We start from the raw sequence: 15,233 nt of genomic DNA, 5'->3' as shown, positions 1-15,233 counted from the left end.
TGTCTTGCTATGGCTTTCGTATGCTAAGTGTCAATGGTTGGTTGAAAGTCCCACTCTCAGCGCTATAGACTTTTCGTAATCTTGATGTGATTAGGGTCTAATCATTATATGTCCAAAGTGAGCTCGGAAGTATGCTTGGTTTCATAGTCTTGTCTAAATATATTATCTATTTTGCATTCTAGACAATGTATTGCCAGCCATACTAGTGGAATTGCATGCTCTCGGGAGTTTCTATATTCTCCTCTCTACCAATTGGTACAACCCCGATATTTACCCGTGTCATCTGCTCAGTCAGATCACCGCCACCTACGAAATTGATTTCCCAATTTTCAAGCTAGGGGATATGAGTTTCCCAAAGACTCCAAATGCGGCGGCACACATGGCGGCGCCCGTGTAGATCATCAAACTCCGCCACTTGGTCCCGGTGCCGTACCCCGCCAGATCGGTCGAGTCCTCATGCACCAGGGCAATGGTCACGAAGCCCGAGCTGAGAATCGCGGCGCCCCGGGCGGCGGTGAAGACACCGAAAATCAGCATGGATTTGTTCTTCTGCAGAGCCTCCTCTTTGGGGTCGTCCACAGTCTCGACATTGTTGGCCTGTTCTTGACCGATGACCGCGCTGGCGAATCGGGGCCGTAGCATAGCGAACCCACCGGCGGTCGCGCCAAATACAAGGGATTAAAGGGACAGGGACAAAAGGTTGCGAGCGAAAGGCCATATCAGAAGAATTTCGACTCCGCCACCGAGGGTGCTCAGCACAAGGGACGTGTAGAAAGAAGCCTTAGAGTGGCTATGTCGCCGGGTTTATGTGTTAGCGCAGGACCCAAATGGAAGAAAGATGAGGGGAAACTAGTGCTTCGAAAGGGCTTGGGGTATGAATCTTACGTGAGAATCCCTTGAAGGGGTTGCCCTATCGCCTGAGCCAAGTTGAGCAGAGCCACGAGCAGAGCACCTTGTTCGCTCGATAGGCCAAGGTCTGCTCCCATGGAGGGAAGATACACACTAGGACCGTAATGGGCCAAGGCTTGTACGATGGTTGCTGCAAGAAACACCATGAACAATGGCTTTCGAACGAAGTCGAAGTCTTGCCGCATCGGCAGTGGTGCTTTTATCGGTTTGCCTCGTGGGTGGACAAGCAAGAGACCCAGAGTTGTCACCACCAGAGTGACGAGCCCCCAACCGATCAAGGTAGCTCGATACCCTTATTTTTGAGACAAACCGCGTACACAGGCGAGAGGCCAGCTCCAGCTGCAGCCCCAGCACCGCAGCTTCATACAGTTAATTATTTCTTCGGTTAAGTTTCGCTGGTCTAGAATGGAACTCACATGACACCGTACGTAAAGCTCTTGCGCTCTACGAACCAATCGCCCAGGAAGTCTATAGAGGGCGCGAACAGAAGCCCAGCACCTATGCCATAGAGCGCACCAAGGCAGACCACCAAGGCAGTAGCCTGCTTGAGTCAGTTAGATGTCCATGCTATGGTGTGCTAGTATGACTTACACTTGTCGTGAAAGCGGCACCTATCGGACTGACAGTGTAAATGAGACACCGTAGCCACATGGCATTCTTGCGCTGCAGCGGAAACCTGTTCAAGGCATAAATGATGAAAGGGAGAGATATTTGTAGAACGCCCTGAGCAGAAAACCATGTTAGCCAACCCAGAAGTCAGGCAGGACTTGGAATTGGGTACTTGCATTCGCCAACATGCCCCCTGTGGAGACGATATCGGCGCCCTTGAACGGCTCATGGGTGATGAAGTATTCCCGAAAAACACCGTAGCAGTAAGGAAAGCCTATACATCTCGCGTCAGTCTCTGCGCATGTTTTCTGTTTCGACTCGCCCACTATGTGACTCCGGAGGACTCACCCCAAGCCGTAATTTCTACAATACACGCTCCGAAGAGAAATAGGCAGGCTTTCAACCCGCCATCCCGAGGGGGTAGAGACTGAGTCGACGGGGCGTCAATCGAGATTGTGGCATCTTGGCTTTCGTCTGCCTTTGGTGGCATCATCTGGAGTTTGGTGTTCCATACTGGTAATTGTAGTGCGAAACTTATGAAACATGTAGCCCTTGGTAGGGGAATATGCAATCTTACTTACCAGCAGTTGTTCATATATACGTATAACACCTCGAAATCCTTGAAGAGAGTGTGAAGCAGTGACTCCATGAACAAGCGTCAAGGACCCAGGCCAGTGTAGGCATCTGTGCATGGGTCAACGGGGAGATATGCACATCCGCGCCGGAAAACTGGCGGCATAGCTCAAGACTGAATTCTTTCATATATCAGCCAATAGATCCGTTGTCGATATTGCTTTGCTCCATAAGATGCAGGGCAGCATATTGGGGATTGACACGGAACTGATCATTCGAGTGTCACTAAGTACCTAGGATCTCCCCTCTTCGAGCCTCTTCGAGGCTTACAGTCAATTTCTGGCGCTGATAAATGGAACAGGATTCTGGCCGGTCCCGAGGTCCTTTGGTTTCAAAGGTGCTTGCGAGCAGCGCAAAAAGAGAGTCCGCGGGCTTCTCGGGGTTTTCCAAACCGAGTTACTGAAATGCAAGGACGGTCAAGGGTATTTCTGCAACTTCCACGAGCGCTCAGTTGCCGAGACGTCCATGTATGACTTCATAGTGATTGGTTCATTAATCCGCGGATACCACGACAAAGTGGTGGAGCCCGCCGGAGGCCTCGTGGAAACGCAGAGTGTCAATAGCACCTACGACCGACTCAAGAGCATCAAGATACTCAACTATCTTTTCATACCTGGCGACGGGATACCTACATCACCCGATCCACAAGACACACACGACAGATTCTGCAACCCCACCCATCGGATGCATGGCGATTTGGATGGAATCATGTTTTGCTCTATGTGGCCTATGGATGATGGCCTTCAGCAGCACCTGGACCGTCAATCGAGGTATACAGGATTATATCGCCCAAAGTGGGAGGGAGCTAGGAGATTGTTTGCAGACTACGATGAATTAGCCTGATGAACAACCGGATACTTAGGCAATGGTCAGAACTGTTTCCCACATGGTCCTGCGGTATTGCGAACATTGTTAAGGAAAAGAACCTCGTGGACTCTCTTATATGGTCTTGCAAAGAGGAGAGACCTGTGCCTACTCGTGGGCAGATACCGTACCTTATTTAGCTTTGCCTAGCTATGAATCATGCTCGATCTCTATCTGCTTTTATTAATAGTATAGATTTGGATAACGTATTAGATTTGTGGTACTGTTTTCTAAGAATCGAGCTATTATTACTAATAGCAGTGGCTCATCCAGCTTTAACAGGCTAGTACATAGTCGCCGAGCATCGATTCACGAAGAGAGTGAAAAATCGCCGAATAGAGGGACACGGATCTCTGCCATAAAGCTGGCGAGGGAGCCCATTCCCTTCGACACAGGTCTCGCTACCAGTCCCTGTCTGTGGACTCGACCATGGTAAACTTGGTAGACTAAGTTAAGTTGGTGATGAACTTTCATGTCGGACGTCGGCGCCAACGCCTTGCGATGACACCAACACAGCAAGGACGTGGCTCTTACGATTAAATGACCTTGTCACGAAGCTTTTGCTTCCTCGCGTTGAAGTGTGATCCAGGAAAGGGGTGTAGGCCTGGATGTTGGGGTCCTATTAAACGCTCCAAGATATCCTTCTAAAGTTTCGACTCCAAACAACGACTGTCAATCCCAGAGCTCGCATATAAATCAATATGCAACATCGATTTAATAACGGAGGATTCCGGTTTCGCGTCATACCATCTCAACAACGCCTGCCCTCGAATCCATCTCGGGCATGGACAAACTTCGTTCCTCTACTTTGGATGGGATCCTGCCCATGACGCTTGAGTGCCGCTCCTTGGCCTCCCGTATCGTATCGGGGTGAGAAGTGTTGATCATGTGGATGATGCTGCCATCACTCTGCATAAGCTCCGGCAGGGTGTTGTCCCTGTCGAACGACGTCGATCCCTGTTTGGCCTCGACGTACGCGAGCAGGCGAAGAGTCAACTGGTGTTGGTAGGTCCCCACCCGTTCCTCGAGGCTCTTGATCTTGTCCGCGTTCCACACTGATGCGATGGCGTGGCCGATACTGGCCCACGCCGATTCCTCCTCCTCGGGTTGCACCCTGTCGAGCAAGTCGATGAGCTCTTCTGTGGTCTTGTCGCAGTCCACTATCAGCTGATCCAAAGCCTTGATATCATTAGCTTCACGTGTTCTTAGGGCAATAGTCAAAAACCAATCGACTAACTTTCTGATGCTCGTGGACCGAATTGGTGAGGTCGGGGGGGGGGGGTTGCGGGCGCTGCTTGAACACCGAGCTGAGCTTCCGCAAGTCCACGGCCGTCTTCTTGAACGCCGCCTGCGACACGGGCGGTTGGCGGCTGTCTTGGTACTCCTTGACTAGGTTGCGCGCAATGTCAAAGAACTGCGTGGCCGCGGCCGCGACCCCGAGGGCTGCAACAGGCTCCATTGATCTATCTATTGTGCGGCAAGGATTGCATCAGTTACAGCATCAAATGAATAGCTAGCAGAAACCCAAAGTGTGGGCATCGGGTGGAATTTTTCACGGCTAACCTTTCTTGATTGGCAGGGAATGATAGGGAAAGTCAGGAATGACAAGATGATCACCATATATGCGGAGCGCAGGCGGTGCGAGCCGACGCCAGTGGTTGCCTCGTTACAGCCTGCTTAAATTACCTCTGGGGCGGACCGACTGCGACCTGATCACATATATCACCATGCAGCCTCGCAAGGCATATTGTTGACTTCTAACGTCGGGTTCCCAAGTCTGCCTTCGCCGTCGACCGGGTGCGCGAAAACCTGAAACTGTCCAGTCCTGGTCTCCAATGGGAAAGAAATGGTTGTGCACAGCCATTCCATAGCAGCCAATCAGCTTGGCTTACAATCACCAAGGCGTCATCATGCCTCCCGGTGTGGCGTCGTCATCATATGAGGTCCTGCTACATGATATGATTAAGTACAGAGTAGGCAAGCGAGAGTCAACAAAGGCGTGAGCTGCTATCACCCATCCCTTAAGAAGGTTTGTATCGTAGCCCACAGATCGCCTTGCCAATTCTCATCCAGTCGTTTCCGTCCATCGATAACGGTACACGGCATTGCATTACGAGTGCCTCAAGACTAACTGGCCCACTACGAGGCTTCGATGCTCTATTTCGGTCGCTAAATTAATCGAATATGATATGCAAGGTAGGCCCGAAGTGCCAGACGGAGTGCGATATTGGCTATAAGCTTAGTAAATTCTACTGTCGGAAAAGGGGGTGACTGAACGGTCCGCCGTACGTGGGGTATGTATAAGTACTTAAGCTGGTAGGAAATGGGATCAATGGTAGGGTTCTCAACTGGCTGACCTGATCGCACTGCAAGAGCGTAGATTACTTGATCGAGACCCCCAGACCTCTAGCACCCCCTCATTAGTCTCTCCCTCCTGGGCTCGCATTCTTCAGCACCCGCTACCCCGCTTCCCCTAATGAGCAGCAGTGTGTCAAATTTGCTGTGCAATTGTGAAAAGTTCATCCGCCGCATTCTCTCTTATTACGCCCTCGACATTATGCATGTTGAGACCGCCCCGAAAGCATATGTTGACATAAACCCCCTGTTGTACCAAAGCCTCTTACCCCCAACCGCGGCAGCCGCAGCACCAAGTGGCCTTATAGTACGTAGTCGCAGATATGCTTAGCCCAAACCCCACTGTGCGGCATAAATGCCACTACCGCATTAGTCATAGAAGTAACACAACTCCCCCGATGTCGTCGACGCGACTTGGCCAATCGTCGTGGAAGGCCCCGCGTATCCCATGTCAATGACATCGTCGAGCGAAGCTAGGCGCGAAGCAGGATCATTGGCCCATGTGATGTGGCCGTAGGTGCCATCGTCCATTTGCGTGTTCCTTGTCTCAGGGTCCATTGCTTGCCTTATGGCAAGGATTCGACTCTCATCAGCGCCATTGTTTCTTTGGCAAGAAAAGCCACACGTTTTTGAGACTCACCACAAGGTCCACATCCGGTCCATCATGCCATGGTGAACCCAGAACGCTGGGTCCCCAGGAGATATATACAAGTCACCACCGGGGTCACCACTAGTGAGAGAGAAGTTAGGGGTCGAAGGTAAGTGGATCTGGTGCGAATAACGTACTTGATGACATAGTGTCCTCCGCCATGAGGACCAATTTCCGCAGTATTAGCAACACCTTCAGACAGACCGCGATATTCCGTCACGTTGGACTTCGACAAAAGACCTACCATCATGGAGGTCAAATGTTAGCATGCAATATCCTGAAAACAGATACACCAAGTCAGTCGTCGTTGTTATCACGTACCCAGAATCGTAGTATAGTTAGCGTAGCGCCCGTTCAGCCCGGGCCCCACGTCGCGCCGGACCCCGCGCGGGTTGTACCCGAGCCCGCCGTCGGGGCCCGGCTCGACCCCCGCGACCCCGCCTACGGGGCCCAGGTGGACTGTCATGTTAGCAAAGGGTCCCGTACGGACATAACCGCCGCCGAGCCCCGGTGCTAGCTGGATCGGGGGGCTGCCGGGCGGCACGATGACGGAGCCGTTGTGGCCCGGGATGTACTCGCCGTTGCCGCCCAGGCTGTAGGGGTCGCCGTTGAAGATGGGCGAGTCTTGGGGTGCGTCGGCGTACTTGGGCCAGTCCCAGTACTGATATCGCACAGTAGGTGGCTCATCAGCTTTTTGAGGTCACACACTCTCTGAGGACGGAGGGGGGACTGGGGCGTGACTTACGGGTTGATATCCTTTATATCCACACTCGTCCCGCAGCGCCTTCTCGTAGAGATATACGAACCAGCGATGCCAGTGCTGGAAGTTGCCCGTGTAGTGGATATCCAGAGTATGTTGGATGTGGGTCAACACGAAATCGTCGAACTATGTTGCCCAGTTGCTAGATGTCAATGTCTCGTGATCATACTAGGGAATGATGAATCCATATTCAGAGTACTGACCCTCGATCGAGTACCATTAGAGATGCCAGCGGGCGTCCGCGCTGGCAGGGCCTGCAGGCATTTGACAGCGGTCACATAGTCGAGTCTCTCTGACTCTGAGAGTGAGCCGCTGGAAAGTATTGTCAGCAAAGTTCGCTCGGCAGTGTTTCGAGCTGCTCAGGAGGGTAAACACTTACTATTCGCGACGGTAAACGATGTTCTCTACTGCGCAGCCATCGTCGCTCAGAGAGGCACGGTGCTTCTCCTTGATTGTATCGATAATCTGGTCGACCTCGACCTTCACGTCCTCATCCTGCCTGGGCTTGAGCAATAGGTTACAGCCAGCGGTCTCAGATACCACTGTCGCCAGGATGGCCGCCGTGGTACATGTAAAGAGTCTCATGATGAGATGAACGAACAGAGCTCGGTAAAGGGCTTGTGTTAGGGTGGAACAACCTGCCGTCACTATCGAGCAAGCAGAACCCTTTTATATAACAGCGATATATGAGATTGCTTGCTATTTCGGGCAGACCATGATTATTGTAAGCCTCCATGCCCACATAGTCTTTAGCGCCTCGTACTAAGGCAAGCTTACGGTGACACTGCAGGCCCCTCGGGGACACATCTTTCATTATCGTGCCAACTGCACCTCTCGTCAGCGAGTAAGATGGCCTCACCGCGATGGTGATACAGCGGGGTAACGCAAGTCTCTCCGCCCCATTCGTCTGTGAGCAGCTGACATGCATGGCGTTGGAAGCATGCTTCATATCAGACATTTCCATATGGTCTTGAGCAAATTCGGAAGTTTTTGAGGAGTGGGGAAGCGGTCGATGGGAATAGCTTGCGATGCTGTTGTGAGTGTTGGCTTCTGCTGACTATGGCTAAAATGAAGATATCCACTTCTCACCTCGTGATGAAGCCTATATGCTCGGCAACGTATATATCCAAAGAGGGAAATGAATTTGGAGGTCACTAAAGTTACCTGCAACTCTGATTTATCGCATCGGAGTCCGCCGTAGTGCTGTTGGCGCGGACTCACGGGGGGCGTTGGTGACAATATTGCTACCTTCGGTAGCTTCCCGCGCGTATTCACCGCCGGGCCGTATATCGTCAACATCTCGGAGTTGGCTACAGAACCGACAGATGTTGTTCTAGCCTCGAAATCATACACCGGGGTGCTCCCCGTAGTTTGCTGTCAAGGCGGGCGCAGACGGCGCATAAACCTATATTAAGAAGTGTGTTTATTGATGGCGATCTAACGCACACAAAAAGTGCGAGGTGCAGGAAAAGTCGGCCAATGGAGTGGCGTACCAATTGCAATGGCCCCCTTCTTGGCGATGCGGTTAGGCCAACGCAAAGCGTGGTCTCCGGTTCGGATGCAAGGGACTGCGCCCTACTGCCAATTCCGGTAGTGACTGGAATGTGCCATATCTTAGCCGCATGTGTGTTTGATCACCAATAGAGCAGTCAGAGGAGCGCTGGGTGAAAACAACGTTCTGCTGTGGTTTACATGTCGAGACGTTGTCAAATAGACATCACCCCCTGAATGGCCGTAGCTCAAGTGACCAGCACAGTATTCATATCTACAGGCTCGCTTGTATTAGTGAAATGAGTTAAGCAATACATTGTGCGACCCCAATCACCATAATTGCCGGTATCATGTTTGTTCATCACTTCCTTTTGGAAGAATGTGACGACGTTGGTAGGTAGCATCGTGTCAATTACCTGCATGTTTCCCTGCATGGAAAACAATTCTCCGGGATTCGTGAAACATGCGACACATGGACGTTTTGGATCCGGAGCTGGGCTGGATTCATCTCGTTTCTGCTAAGCTGATTACCCCTTATTTCGGCCGATTCGTGTTTGTTTTCCGTTCTATGCAAATGTCCTTTGACATGCAGCGCAGGGCCTGAAGTTGGAGCTGTATCCTGAGCGAAGTCTGTGCCGTCTGACAATGGGGTTCAACGGCCATAGGGCAGAACATGGGACTTGGACAGGGCAATTGAGGCATGGACAGGGGTAGTAGCAAATTGTCAGTGCAGCAACAACGCGCTTGAAATAGGCCGCCAGCCTTGTGGCCTTCAAGGTGAGCTGACAGGAAACAAGGGGATGAGGACATATCGTGATAACTCCTCAGCTACACGCATGTTTTGGAATGCGGGTTGGAACTTCGCATTTGAAATCACAGTCGTGCTTCTTCCCTTGTCGCAAAATCCTTCGAATGTAGTAAGATCAGCTGTTTCCTGGGAACTTGTTGATTGGTCACCGATGCCCTCTGCTTAGAGGAAATGCTACTCAGAACTGCTACCCAACAGGGATCGAGACCTGTCGGAATCCTACCTGATGAGAACACCCCGGTTTGCCCTATTTTGTTGGAAATGCGAGCATATGCGAGAGAAACCAACACCATGCTCGGAAGGATGTTTTCTTTTATTCACTCGTCTCTGCTGGTGCTCAGTTTAGATCATGGCGTATAGGACGCGTCACTTGTAATTGAAGGCCAGGGCTTTGATCATTAATTCTTCAGATAAATGTTCTTCTGCAAGTATCTTCCGTTTCTTTCCTAGCATGTCCATTGCCTGAATGCATTTCGGTACGGCCGCGGAGGATGTCGCATTTGCTGTCCCAGCTCTCTCGATAATGCGGCTAAACGCGGCCATTTTGCCCCTGACATGCGGGCACGCGTTTATTGATGCGAGCAGCCAGGAACGGCTTGGTGAGGAGGCTCGGATACCGCTCCCACACATACCAAGCATGCATACCCCATTCCCGCGCTCAGCTGTCCGAGCCCCTCGAGCGAAAAATCTTTCGATGTCCCTTACACATTTGTACAAGGGTTGAGAGGTCAGACTCGGTTCCCCTGGCTCCTGGCTCCCATCAAACGCGACTCTTGCTCCGACGGCCGCCCATTGATATGGAACTGCTTGCGAGCAGAAGAAACAAGGTGGTATTTGGCTGTGTGCTGTTTATTCATCCCGGACAGTGTCTTGGGTCAAAAGTAATTGATCCCCACCCCGTTTTACCCCATCGAATGGCCATCTTGATTTGCTTCACCCCATTCGATCTAAAATCTAGCGGACCGTTCTGTTGGACCCCCTCTGTGTCCTCCTCTAATGCCATAGCGCCCACGACCCGACTAAAACAAACCACTAATTACGCCAGTGGCGCCTCCCGATACATCAACCCTCCTCTGGAAGAGAGTTAGTCGATGTCGCAACAAAAGCTATGCCGACTACATACGGTGTAGAGACTTTCCTCTCCCCGCCTCCGAGCTACGCCGTCAACTTCGCCGACCCTCAGCGACGGGGCGATGCCGAGATCTACTGGGTGACGGGCGTGGGGAACGCCTTGATGGCCTTCTTTGTCGGTCAACGCCTGTACACCAAAGTTGCGTTCTCGAAGAGGCTACATCTGGAAGACGGTATGAATATCGGGTTTCCCGATTATTCGTTTTGATGAGTAATGAACTAATGATTGCGAGTAGGATTGCTCATCTTGGCATGGGTATGTGCTGAACTTTCGGTGCCATTTGGGACATGTGATGTACTAACTCTCGGAAGATCGCGTCCATCATCGTGCAAGGACTGAGTGCATGTGAGTGTTTCGATGATGCTCAAATTCAGACCGACGGTTATGCTGACTCCGTGATCTAGATAGCTACTCGTCAAGGGTAGCAGGCGTGCATGCGTGAGTCAACCTGGGCCTAGCATGCCCCATCAACGGGCAGCAGAGATATACCGCTATGTCGCGTGATGCGGAAGTCTGCAGCCAATGGAACCAGAGCTGACTGTATCTTCGCCGGATAGATGGGAGATATCACTGAGTGAATATCAGTCCTCACGACTGGTAGGTCCGACCGGCCATTGACCAGCAACGCAACTACAGCACCGATACTGACACTCCGATCACTTACTAGATGAGTTACATCACAGCACTATTCCACATTATCTGCGCTGCCGCCGCCAAGCTATCGCTATCTGTCTTTTACCTGAGTCTGGCGCCGTCCACGTGGTACCGGCGATCCGTGTTGGGGACCATGGGCATCCTCGTCGTTTACTCGGTCGTTATATTATGCTGCACGATCTTCTCCTGCTCGCCTATACCGAAGGCATGGCACCCTAATATGGATGGCACTTGCCTCGACCGCACCGCTCTGCACATTGCTGCGGTGAACATGGACACTTTGACCAACGTCATGCTCTTCATGTTGCTGATGCCGGTGGTCACCCTACATATGCCGCCCAAGCGTCGCCTGGCTGGTGTAGTTATCGTTTCCGTAGGGTTGCTGTGAGTAACGCTGCCCGGCGAAGAATTTGAGAAACAGAGCTAACAGACGGGGTATAGGACCATCATCACATCTCTTATCCGATGTGCGTACCTACCAGAGTTTCTGGGAAGTGAAGACCAAACCTGGGCAATGGCTCCGTCGAGTCTCTGGGCGTAAGTACCCGCGAGATGGGAGCAACGTAGATCATGCTGACCATCCCCAGATCCATCGAAGTTAACCTCTTCGTCATCTGTCCCTCCATGTTGACCCTGTACGAATTCTGCCACGAGACCAAGCGGCGGTGGACCGGAAAATGGCGGCACCTATCGCTGGAAAGCTTGCCAGTCACTACGCTATCATCGTCAGCGTCGACAATGACGCTGAAGAGCACATCATACATAACCACGATCGACTGCAGTGGACCCAGAGACCAATGCGAGGACTGGAACCACCAGCGGAAGAAGTTTCCTTTCTTCGGCACAGCCAACCATCACAGCAATGGGAGCGATCTATCGAATCTTGCGGGGCTGAAAGGAAGCAACGGCAGTCAGGTTTCGATAAGGCTGTGTGACAAGACCGACTTGAGGGAACAGCGGTCCGCGTCGGCGCTGTCGATAAGGGGTGACAGGGGCGGTGATAAGGGTATCTTGATGACGACTACGGTTACGGTGATGCACGAGAAAGGGCCATAAGATATACCGACGGCGTTGTGTACAGTATGAAAAATGGGAATATGTATTATATTGGTAATAGACGGTTCGTCAATCAGGGGATTGTTGGATGTACTAATAATATTGCAAAGGATGGGTTGGCGGAACAAATCATGTGGTCATTCCTGACTTTCTGTTTCGATCTCCAAGGCACCTAGACTGACAACCCAAGTCGGCCGTGTGTTTATTAACTCCGAAGGGTGGGAAAATAGCCCGAGAAAGTATCTACGAAGCGTCTTGAGGTAATAGCACAAACCTAGGCCCACAACACCACTAGTCTATCATAGCATGTGTGTCTGGGTCCTGATGCCGTCTGGGAATGTCCCATCAAACCCTCTTCCATAGTGTCTCGGACTTAGCGGTAGTAAGCCGGGCGGTCTGGTGGTCGGGTGGGCCGGCGATCGGCATTAGACGGATGGTGCGAGACAACCAGAGGTTCAGCCACCGCGTGTCTCAGCTCTGTTATGGTTATTATTTTAATATAAAACTCATGGTATTTCCTCATAACATGCCTCATCTCGTCCGCAACATACTCACACAATTCTCCAAAAGCTTAAAGAGGAGAACTACTATTATCTCTTATCCACTCGAAAACGTCGTCTAATAAGACCAAACGCACTATGTCAAGCTTTAACACAACCCACCTCACCGGCCTCAACCCGCGCGAAGCCGTCGCCGACGTCGTCTACCGCGGCACCGCCGCCTTCGACCTGGCTGACGCCGCGCTGCTCGACTCGGCCTTCACGGAGGACGCCGTGATGACCATCGGCGACCGCCAACACTTGCCCAACCGGGCCGCGATCCACGCCGAGTGCTGGACGCCCGTATCGCGCCTCGACACGGTGCACATGGCCAGCAACGTGCGCGTGCGCTTCCACTCCGATGACAACGCCAACGATCAGTACAATGCTGTTACTACGAAGACAGCGACGGTGACGGCCAATTTTCAGGCGAACCATTACCGCGCCGGCGAGGGGATGAAGCCGGATACTGTGGGCTTTACTACGGGGGGCACGTATACGCTGGAGTGCGTGAGGGACGAGAAGAAGGGTGGGTTGTGGAAGGCTCGCAGCTGGGTCGTCAACTTGACTTGGCTTTTGGGGGATCACTCTGTCATGACGTCGGGCGGTGCCGAGGGCAAGTGAGAAAGCCAATTTCTTTGTAGAGCAATGAAGAGAGTTGCTAGATAGCGGCGGTCCTTTCTTGTCCGTACATTGCAGTATTCGCTCTCTATGCTGGCGTATCCTGACAATAGTTAATAACTAGGAGGTACAATTGAATTGTGTTCGCGGCTACGGCTTAAAACTATCGCTACGGGAACAAAGGATTTGTTTTTATTGATACAGTAGTGTTGCATTGTCATCTGGTCAGCCCTTGTGGCTTGGGACTTATAGACAAGAGTTATGTTCCAAGCTACAAAGCATCTTTGTTTATATCCCGTGATATATATGAAGATGACATGTTCTACGGAAATGATAAGAGAGTATAAGTTGCATTGTCTGATTTGCAGGTAAGAACACTTCTTGACATACCCGATTACTTCCTATCCGCATACACCACTGTGTCTCAGTCGAAGGTAAATATGGCGGCCAACTACCGTCTTTGTTACTCTGCAGATGTCTACTTTGGCTCACCTCCCGCTCCCCCCCCACCGGGTGGGCAGCCCAGAACCAGGAGCATAACTTACGATCCAGGCGCCGGGTTTCAGCTGACTATCGAGTCCGAAGTGAGTCTGTCGACTCGGAAACGCAAGGGCAGTATTGACGACACGGCCGGCCAGGATGCGCTGGAGGCTCAGATCCATCTCGCCTTTGTGCTGATGGACACTGCACCTGCCATCGAAGATGATGATGCCACGGAAGCGATACAGGTGGGTTCGATCGCGCACTGCCACAGTGAAGGCGGCGAGTATTCCGATTTTATGGTCGGCCTCGATGTGGACAGCGATGAGCTCAGGTAAATGGCCATCGGTTTACTGCTCGAGGGTGAGCAGGAGACCGGCCCCTCTTCTGACGTCCAGATTGACCGCGCCATCCAACGCATTCAGCAAAAGCTCTACAATCTAGTGATCGAAGCCAAACGAGTGCCGGATGAGCCGTGGACGGAGTTTTTGGGCTTGAACGAGGATGAAGACATGAAACGGAAGCTCAGGAACTGCCTGTTGGACTTGTATCCCTTTGAGTATATCGATTCCCTCCGCGATGCCCTTGCTTGGCTTCAGAAGCGCTGCAGAAAGTACGAGGAAGGTAAGAAAACGCTTGTGGGGGAGAAGCTGTAGTCATGTGAGCACTCTAAGGGGTGTCAGGACAGAGTTATATGACGTTCTGAGTTGAAGTACCACTATAGCGAATACAAAGTCTATAATCCTTGGAGCATCTTAATAGTATCATCACTACATATACTCTGTCCTTGATGGCACGCATTGTATTATAGCCAGTCAAGTAATAAAGTGTGCCATGATGTATGATGGCAAGTCCACCACAGAACTCTAGTAAAGCTTCCAAAAGGCGTATTAGGTCTTTTAATGGGTACGCCATTTCCTACGTGTAAATGGAACACAAGGTGAGTATTAAATTGACCGAAACTCCCCCCTATACAGTAAAATCCCCAGTGCAGAGATCCCTTTGGGCCGTGTCTTTAACCAAGTCCCCAAAGCTGATTCTAGAATTACAACCCGAGTATGTTTGCGTGCCCATCGCGGACGACGGCCTGATCAAGATCGAAACCAAAAGCTCCCACGACGACCTGAACTACCTGTTCCTCTCCGACATCCTAGCCACGGGTTGGCAGTGTCTGGACTTCTCCGGTTTCCAAGCCGGCGACTCCGTGGCCGTCTTTGGCGGCGGGCCCGTCGACCATGTGCCGGCGCGGCCGATATCGTGGGGTTGAGCTCGACCGTCCTGGCCGCTGGTGCAGACAGGGCGGGCCTGGTCCGACTTCGTCATCTCGAGCGAGGTCGGGATCGAGGACGTGTTCGCGGCGTCCGGCCGGTTCGACCCGAAGCTCGAGACCAAGGTGGTGATCCGGTTTCCCTGGGAGTGGGAGAGCAATCGCCGTGGCGGAGCTCTGGCGCAGCAAAGCGATTTGGCTGAGACGACAAATGGTGTTTCTCCCCCAAAGCCCTGCGGCTCAGGCTCTTCTTTTGAGGAATGGGGAGGTCAGCCCAGCTGGCCAACAGCAAGTTAAGTAAGTCATTCACTTTTAGCCTAAACTTATTGTTTTTTCAAATAGAGACGTGCTCACAACGCCCGGTAGGAAGCAACTTTACAAGAAGGGGAGAAATGGACACTGGGCA

The 15,233-nt window shown here is 51.9% G+C and overlaps 8 protein-coding genes across 8 annotated transcripts; 4 read left to right on the top strand and 4 right to left on the bottom strand.

Annotated features, from left to right (window-relative positions):
- Nucleotides 1–306: 306 nt before the first annotated feature.
- On the bottom strand, nucleotides 307–642 carry PG994_001021 (uncharacterized protein; the record flags this gene model as incomplete). The annotated part of the gene is made up of 1 exon (XM_066852430.1): nucleotides 307–642. One exon carries the CDS (start codon nucleotides 640–642, stop codon nucleotides 307–309), a length of 336 nt encoding a protein of 111 aa, XP_066720571.1.
- A 36-nt stretch (nucleotides 643–678) lies between these two features.
- PG994_001020 (MFS general substrate transporter) lies at nucleotides 679–1,560 on the bottom strand (the record flags this gene model as incomplete). The annotated part of the gene is made up of 5 exons (XM_066852429.1): nucleotides 679–790; nucleotides 886–1,064; nucleotides 1,220–1,268; nucleotides 1,326–1,450; nucleotides 1,501–1,560. The coding sequence occupies 5 exons, from the start codon at nucleotides 1,558–1,560 to the stop codon at nucleotides 679–681; spliced, it is 525 nt and encodes a 174-aa protein (XP_066720570.1).
- A 2,196-nt stretch (nucleotides 1,561–3,756) lies between these two features.
- Nucleotides 3,757–4,474, bottom strand: PG994_001019 (uncharacterized protein; the record flags this gene model as incomplete). Its single annotated transcript, XM_066852428.1, has 2 exons — nucleotides 3,757–4,194; nucleotides 4,253–4,474. The coding sequence occupies 2 exons, from the start codon at nucleotides 4,472–4,474 to the stop codon at nucleotides 3,757–3,759; spliced, it is 660 nt and encodes a 219-aa protein (XP_066720569.1).
- A 1,265-nt stretch (nucleotides 4,475–5,739) lies between these two features.
- Nucleotides 5,740–7,364, bottom strand: PG994_001018 (uncharacterized protein; the record flags this gene model as incomplete). Its single annotated transcript, XM_066852427.1, has 7 exons — nucleotides 5,740–5,935; nucleotides 6,011–6,100; nucleotides 6,157–6,259; nucleotides 6,341–6,680; nucleotides 6,765–6,905; nucleotides 6,983–7,091; nucleotides 7,159–7,364. 7 exons carry the CDS (start codon nucleotides 7,362–7,364, stop codon nucleotides 5,740–5,742), a joined length of 1,185 nt encoding a protein of 394 aa, XP_066720568.1.
- Nucleotides 7,365–10,186: 2,822 nt separating this feature from the next.
- PG994_001017 (uncharacterized protein) lies at nucleotides 10,187–11,920 on the top strand (the record flags this gene model as incomplete). Its single annotated transcript, XM_066852426.1, has 5 exons — nucleotides 10,187–10,382; nucleotides 10,446–10,465; nucleotides 10,878–11,248; nucleotides 11,306–11,401; nucleotides 11,452–11,920. The coding sequence occupies 5 exons, from the start codon at nucleotides 10,187–10,189 to the stop codon at nucleotides 11,918–11,920; spliced, it is 1,152 nt and encodes a 383-aa protein (XP_066720567.1).
- Nucleotides 11,921–12,558: 638 nt separating this feature from the next.
- Nucleotides 12,559–13,083, top strand: PG994_001016 (uncharacterized protein; the record flags this gene model as incomplete). Its single annotated transcript, XM_066852425.1, has 1 exon — nucleotides 12,559–13,083. The coding sequence occupies one exon, from the start codon at nucleotides 12,559–12,561 to the stop codon at nucleotides 13,081–13,083; it is 525 nt and encodes a 174-aa protein (XP_066720566.1).
- Nucleotides 13,084–13,520: 437 nt separating this feature from the next.
- PG994_001015 (uncharacterized protein) lies at nucleotides 13,521–13,898 on the top strand (the record flags this gene model as incomplete). The annotated part of the gene is made up of 1 exon (XM_066852424.1): nucleotides 13,521–13,898. One exon carries the CDS (start codon nucleotides 13,521–13,523, stop codon nucleotides 13,896–13,898), a length of 378 nt encoding a protein of 125 aa, XP_066720565.1.
- A 590-nt stretch (nucleotides 13,899–14,488) lies between these two features.
- PG994_001014 (zinc-binding dehydrogenase family oxidoreductase) lies at nucleotides 14,489–14,827 on the top strand (the record flags this gene model as incomplete). Its single annotated transcript, XM_066852423.1, has 1 exon — nucleotides 14,489–14,827. One exon carries the CDS (start codon nucleotides 14,489–14,491, stop codon nucleotides 14,825–14,827), a length of 339 nt encoding a protein of 112 aa, XP_066720564.1.
- Nucleotides 14,828–15,233: the final 406 nt, after the last annotated feature.

This window comes from Apiospora phragmitis (assembly GCF_038363925.1).
Source record: "Apiospora phragmitis strain CBS 135458 chromosome Unknown utg000002l:1.0-5516284.0:1.0-5523493.0, whole genome shotgun sequence".
Lineage (NCBI taxonomy): Eukaryota > Fungi > Ascomycota > Sordariomycetes > Amphisphaeriales > Apiosporaceae > Apiospora > Apiospora phragmitis.
The sequence above is the reverse complement of the archived record's forward strand: the minus strand, read 5'-3'. Positions and strand labels throughout refer to the sequence as shown.